Consider the following 7,185-nt stretch of genomic DNA (forward strand, 5'->3'; position numbering starts at 1 on the left):
TCTAAAAAATTAGTAATGTGTAAAAGGCAGCTTGATTTTCACATAATAGCCACAAACTGGAGGAATTAGCAGCCCTGCAAGCAAGGGTGGGCCTTACCGGGATGATGTCATAGGTTGACTAAGCACTGAAGTTTGTTTGGGTGCCCTTACGGTAGCTAAAAGCCATGTGCAATCAGCACAGGAAAATGCTGCTGCTCTCTCTTTGCAGTAGGTTTCCCCAAAGTATGCGAGTTCCCATGGTGTCAGAGAAAGTCCAGAAGTGTCAACATTCCAGTGGAAGTAACCCTAATCTGCCATGCGTGCATCCAGAGACAGAATCACGAACGAAAGTTCTGTATTCTTCAGTTTATTTTTAGGAAAAATAGATGTTTCTGAATTTGTTTGATAACATAGACATATATACAATTCTCTTCATAAATACACCATATTTACAGAATTAAATTATATGGAAAGAATATTATATACACATTGCATTATTAAATTAAATAAAGAGATTATAAAAAATTAGGAAAACAATTTTAAAATAGTCTATTTGGTTTTAAAATGAAAAGAAACAAGACAAAAATGCCCCACTGAGTCCTCCGTGGATCACTTAAGGCTCGAGGCATCATACTGGCCATATTGAGAAACCAAAACACAGTACAAATGAACAGTGATACTGTCGTTAATTAAATGCTTCTCTCGAGTATAATAAGCTTAGTACAAATTCACCCATACTGGACAAAATATGTCCACACAGAATAAAACAGCACCTGCTGAAGTCAAGTACAAAACATTTGTACATGGAAGGAGACGTTAATTCACAGCTAGCTGGTGCTCCGTATGTATAAAAATATATACTCCCAAATGCTGGTTTGTATACAAAAATATTTAGTCTCTACATATACATCTCCTACAGAATTATAATCACGATTAGGCAAAAATCTCCGTATTTTGACTTTTTATAAAAATCAGTCCTCGTACACCACAATCTTACTTATGGATGGACATTTTTTTTTCCCCAGCACGACAATTTTTTTTTCAATAAATAAATGTTTGGTTTCAACAACTGGGATCACAGACCCCTTTCTTTCAGAGAATTGGAGCGAAAGGCACCATGCTGAGATTCTGATCTTTGAGGTTGCAGACGTAAAAACTTTAATCCTTGGTTCTATGCATCTTGGGTGAAATGTCATTTCCTATTTCTTCTTTTTATTTTCGGTGTTTAGGAAAATGGGAAAAAGTAGTGCAAATATTTCCGGCCAAAATATTGTGGTCCTTCTCTCTTCCTACCCCCTCTTTTTTGCTACAGAACAGATTTAGTCCTCTGCAAGTAGTCCTTTTAAAAATGAGCAGCATAAATAAATTAATAAATATTAAAAAGTTGATGGATATAGCCAAAACTCTAAGTTCTTAATTATATGTCTTTCCAAAAATGTAAACATCCTAGGAGAATTTCCATTAAGGCTGAGGTTCTCTCGATTTTGAAACTCTTACACCTACGGAAAACAAGAATATGTTAAAATCATCACTTAGAGGTCTAGAAACACCAGTATAACATGACAATGACTGGTCGCTCAAAAAATCTGCTTAAAAAGAAAATGTAAAAACCGGAAGAAGCTTACCTCAGTAGCAAAAATGCACTGTTCCATCTGTTCAGGAATTATATATACTGGATGATACAAGCAGTCTTTTAGGAAGCTTTTTGTGGGAACCAACACGCTAGAGGAGTCGGATTTCTTTCTGGAAGAAATGTAGCATGACAGGTCATTTATCTCGTTCGCTTTATTGCACAACATTATCCCTTTGTCCCACATTTCTGATCCAAGGCTCAGCCTTATGCTATGGATCTCACACTCTATCATGGTCACAAACCCGTGTATTTTGCCTTTTCATCTATATTTTCATGCTAGATTAACTGGAAATGTGCAAGCGACTAAAGCAATTACGCCCTGAACAAGAAGCTAAAACTAGAGGAACAAGCACCTTCAAAAATACGTCTCAAAAATGAACCAGCATCATTACTTACAGGTCCAGTTTGCTCTTGGCGTGATTCTCCGCACGGGCCAAGTTGCGGTCCAGTCGTTTATGCCTAAAACCAGCCTGGTCATTAGTGCCGTCTGTGGAGCTGAGCTCAGCATCCTTGTTGGAGACCTTGTAAGGGCCACCAGGGATAAGGAAGGCCTCCTTCTCTCTACAGAATGGCGGGCCTCTGTTGTTGATATTGTCCAGATCGTTGCGAACAGATGTACCCGGGCTACTGCGGTTCTTCTTCATCTGCCGCAGTATCAGAACGGCGGCGCACACCACTAGCGTTAAGGTAATGAGGCCGAGGCTGAAGGAGACAGCAAGGGCCAACGGAAAACTCTTGCTCAGTGTGTCGATGGGAGGCAGAGTAGGTTTGAAGCTGAATTCGCAACGAGAGCCCATGAATCCCGGACGGCACTTGCAGACAGGACCGGTAAAATGGGTATAACACGTGCCGCCGTTCTGGCAAGGATAAGCACTGCATGCATTCTCTCTCACACTGCAGTCTTTCCCTTTAAAGCCCAAGGTACACATGCAGCTGTAATCATTGATGCCATCCACACATGTGCCAGCATTCTGGCATGGGTTACGGGCACAGTCATCGATATTGGTCTCGCAGCGTTGACCAGTGAAGCCTGGTCGACAGTGACACAGTACGCTGTGGCCCAAATCAAGGCACTGACCACCTGCAGAAAAGACAAAGCAGACTGTTAACCAAAGCCATTAGTAAGAGGTCTTCACTTCACCCATCTGACCTCTTGAGCTACAAAATTATATGATGCAGCAGTCAGTCACCCTATACACAAGAGTGTAGTACAATTATACATTTAACCTAAAGAATGCTGCTCCATATCAAATTCAGTTCTGCTATTTTATCGCTCTGAATGGTCAATAATTCAAGTACAAGACTGCTTTCTATTTTCTTGGGTTTTTTTTTCCAGCAGACCTGATGTGGGATGTCGGCATCAAGGTTAATTTTATACCGCTTTGGTTTCGATGTCCGGTCCAATTATATCAAAGACAAAATGGTCCAACTCCTAGTCGCAGCCAAAAGACACCGTTTGTTAAATTCCGTTTCAGGAGGTATTTGCAAAGAAGCAGATCAGGTTTCGTGATACTCTTTCAGGTTCACTGGCTGTCCCGTTTCCTCCCCCCCCCCCCACCGGTCCATCTCGTGAGATGTCACACTTACCATTAGCACAAGGGTTGCTGCTGCAGCGGTCAATTTTCTTCTCACAATTGAATCCCATGTAGCCGGGGGGGCAGCGGCAGGAGTACCCCCCGCTCGTGTTCTCCGTGCAGGTGCCCCCATTAAAGCAAGGCCCATCGGCACAAGTCATGGCAATAATCTCACAGTTCTTCCCATAAAAGCCCTGGGGGCATGTGCAGGTGTAGTCATTCTCCATATCCTGGGGGGGGGGGGAGGAAAAAGCATATCCCTTACAATACATGCAGGCCACAAACAAAAAAAATATTTTTGATTTGATTATGTTAGCCATTCAACTGAAATATTTACACGTACATTACAACTGCCTCCATTCTTGCAGGGGTTGCTGTCACACTCATTGATTTCTATGTCACAGTTCTTGCCACTGAAGCCTGGCCTGCAGGTGCAGGTGTAACTGCCTTGGCCGGTATTAGTGCAGGTAGCGTCATTCCTGCAGGGCTTGTGGTTTGTGCAGAAGTTCAGGTCCTGGTTGCAGAAGAGGCCCCCCCAGCCTTCTTTGCAGTTGCACTGCCACGGCCGGCCGCAGGTGCCATGCAGGCAGCCTGGATAGGGCAGACACTCGTCGCACAATGAGCCATTCCAGCCCAAACGGCACTTGCACTCACCCGGGGAATCACAGTAACCATGCTTGTCACTGCAGCCAGAGGAGCAGATGGCTATTGTCAGAGAACGGGAAATAAAGAGAGAGGGGGAAATTAGGCTGGTGGCCTCCTCTCACTGCGCCCCCAACCCCCCTTTCTGAACCTCAAACACATAAAGTATTTGTTAAGTACTAAAGTAAGCAGCTGGTACGCTCACAAACGGAACACATGCTGGCTCTTTTCACGCAAGGCAGCGCGCGTTAAGTTTCAGCTCGTGTCGCCGTTAAATCATGCTCAGGCCCATTGTTATAGGGAACAAAAGAGTGCCGACAAACTCCACATTTACCAGAAGCTTTCTTCAGAAATGCCCCCAGCAACCGATCACGCTAATCACTGAAGCACTTCATGCTACGCATGTGTTTGTACAATGTTTAATTCATGCATTTTATTTAAGCATAAACCAAGAATTGGCTATTTTACGTTAATGCAACTCTATACATCTAGCTTAATATAAGCGAATCAAGTAAAGAATTAAGAAATTAATAATAATAATAATAATAATAATAATAATAATAATAAACATAAACAACAACAACAACAACAACAACTTTTAAGTACCACTTACGTTTTGAGCAATATTCGCCTTTCCAGCCTACCAAACAAATTCGATTTCCAGCCTCGTCACATGTATAGTGTCCAAACGTGTCGTTACGCGGCCGGCAGTAATCAGAGCAGCTGTTGCCGTAGTAATGCTCATCGCAGACGACACGGTATGAATAACGCAGGTCGCTTTGGTCCTCACTACTCACGTCCTGAGACCAGTCCTGGGCAATATCATGTCTCCTGCGAGTCGCCAAGCGACTTATCAAATTATTCTGGTTATCTGTGGAGAAACGCGAGAAACGTTACACTTCATCCAATACGCACGGTATTTCCTTGATACATATTTCAATCTGCGGATAATCTTAATAAAATATAACACCCCTTGTTATTTATCATAAGATTTCGTTTCCCATGGGTTAAACTAAGAAGTACACCCCCTACTGGTGAATAATGGCTAGGAATTAAACGCTTACCTGTGGACTGATCGGGGGATTCGGCTATCCACGCTTCGATGATGAGCGAAAATGTCCCCTGAAAACACCGATAAAACTCGGTAAAGCTGAGAGTTAACTTTATATTCACAAACTATGTTAAAGTTAAAGCGACAATAGAAATTGCTTATACAATAATAACAACAACAATACTCACCGGCCATTTAAAATGAAAGGGAACTCTGATAGGTGTGCTGGCGGAGACGGCGCCGGGATCAGCGCTTAAGGTCTCGGTTATGCCCGTCCCGTAGGTGCATGGCGGTTCGGGGGAGATCACATTTTGCGAATGCTTTAGACAAACTCGGAAAAAGATCTGACACTCTTTGGACTTTCTGCAGACATTCCGGGCGGTGTTGAACGAGTGCACTTTCAGTTCAAAAATGCCAGATGATTCCACCTGCAAGAAAAAAACATAAGTTTGGTGTAGGTTACTGTGTTTAAAACGTCTAAAACAATAATATGGTTTCGTTTATATATTAATTGCAACTCACCAGGTTTGCTGATATAAACGTCAAAAAACAAGCCAGTAGTAGACAAGCCATTTTAGTTTTGTTTTTTGTCCGCTATTAAAGCAGACGGAGTTCGATATCCAGTAAAGATGAAGTATCTCCACTTGTGTAAAACCGACGGAAACTTAAAGTAACATATATATGTATATATAAAAAAGCCGAAAGGAAAAAAAACCACAGTCCTTTTATTGGAACAGTGTTTATCAAGAGTACACCAAATGTAAATATATATCCTGCCTCTCTTCCCGTTCGTGCCACTTGGACTTTGACGTTCACTTTCGTGCGGCAGCACTAGTGCTGCCCCATTTATAGCTGACCGTGCGCCCGCCTACATCACTTACATGATGGGGGATGGGGTGCTGAGGGGGGTTGAGGCAGGAAGAGGGGGGCAATTGATGTATTTGACAGGGATGCTTTGTGATTTCTTTCACGGTATTTGATTTCCATGATTTTCTGAAACATGCTAATATTTTCCAAACTTCATTACGTTTATAATAATATTATCTGAATTCGTCAAAAGTTTATCGAGTATATGTGGATATTTGTTTGAATAGTTCTCTTATGTTATATTACAAGGTATAAATATTCAGGGCAAAAACAGTAGTAAGTGCAGGAGTATTATAAGGAGTATTTTGTTGTTTTGTAATATTACTTGTGAAAACACACATAACTGTGTTACTGTGGTCCAAAATGTAATTCTCATTTGTTTTCAGCTGTGGCTTTGAAAATTAAAGAGGAAAAAAAGACAACTTGGGTATTACAGAGCGAGATCCACGCTTTGCTTCTTTATATTGCAGTATTTAATGCGCCGCGTGCCGCTTTATTCTCGGAGAATGTTTTATATTTCTCAAAGGCGGCCCACGGGGGAGGGTGTTGCGCCCCCCTCCAATCCCACCTTTATTCAGTTCAGAAATTGTAATTGTCCTGACGCGTGCGAGTCGTTAAACCGACAGGCTTCGGACTGCGATCCTTTATTGTGCCATCGGGAGATCCGGAGGGGTCTTTTGTTATGTGGGGTTTTGGTTTTAGGTCTGTGAAGTCTAAGGAACGGTTGTGGGGGGTTGCACCGGGAGCTCTATATTTTGGGGTAATTACTTTTGTTGAGGCTCCATGCTTACAGCTGTATGGTAATCAACGGCACCTGGCTTTACTATGGCCCGTCCCTCTCGCACGCTTCACCACGTAATAACCACTTAAATGGGATTGTTCTTAAAATACCTCTGAAAACTTACTGTGTGTCCGTCAATCGGTAGCATATCTGAAAATTCTATAGCATTAAATTAAGGCGAATAACGAATCCAGAAAATACGAAATCAGAGTAAAAGTGAACGTAATGTCAGATACACGTCCCAAAACAAACAACCTTAAGGAGAACTACAAGAGAGAATAGGACTACTGGTATATGATAACTAGACTATATTAAATAAGTACCGTACAAAGTATATTTCTGAAATGCTGCGGTGGTATAGGCCTAGTAGGCCTATATGTTCCCCAGCTTCTTTTGTTATCCAAGACATGGCAGACGGTCAGTCCACCGAAATCTGTGCCATTGTTTTGCGTATGGGAAGGGTTGCGGGTTCTATTATAAAGCTCAATAGCGGTTCGATTGGCCTCGGGGTAGCCTGAGGTATACTCCGAGTTGTAGTCAAGCGAAGTGTATATGCCATATGCTTTTCTCAACAACAGACGCATGAATCAATAATACTAGTATTTCTGAATCCGTTTTATCTTTTGCATAAAACTAACAGCACGTTATAAAAAAAGAG

At 42.1% G+C, this 7,185-nt stretch overlaps 1 protein-coding gene across 1 annotated transcript; it reads right to left on the reverse strand.

Annotated features, from left to right (window-relative positions):
* Positions 1-330: 330 nt before the first annotated feature.
* dlc (deltaC) lies at positions 331-7,185 on the reverse strand. Its single transcript, XM_023812183.2, has 9 exons — positions 5,402-7,185; positions 5,068-5,307; positions 4,893-4,950; positions 4,442-4,699; positions 3,530-3,891; positions 3,200-3,416; positions 2,009-2,693; positions 1,605-1,722; positions 331-1,478 (listed from the first exon to the last, which is right to left on the reverse strand). Exons 1-9 carry the CDS (start codon positions 5,450-5,452, stop codon positions 1,473-1,475), a joined length of 1,995 nt encoding a protein of 664 aa, XP_023667951.2. The 5' UTR covers positions 5,453-7,185; the 3' UTR covers positions 331-1,472.

Source organism: Paramormyrops kingsleyae, chromosome 17 (assembly GCF_048594095.1).
Source record: "Paramormyrops kingsleyae isolate MSU_618 chromosome 17, PKINGS_0.4, whole genome shotgun sequence".
NCBI classification, from domain to species: Eukaryota; Metazoa; Chordata; class Actinopteri; order Osteoglossiformes; family Mormyridae; genus Paramormyrops; species Paramormyrops kingsleyae.

Excerpts from the sequence above, each read along its gene's own strand:
- dlc (XM_023812183.2), bottom strand. The coding sequence starts at position 5,452 with ATGGCTTGTCTACTACTGGCTTGTTTTTTGACGTTTATATCAGCAAAC. Across the intron at positions 5,308-5,401 it reads CGTTTATATCAGCAAACCTG|GTGGAATCATCTGGCATTTT; the intron begins GTGAGTTGCAAT and ends TTTTTCTTGCAG. Across the intron at positions 3,892-4,441 it reads AGGCGAATATTGCTCAAAAC|CCATCTGCTCCTCTGGCTGC; the intron begins GTAAGTGGTACT and ends CTCTGACAATAG.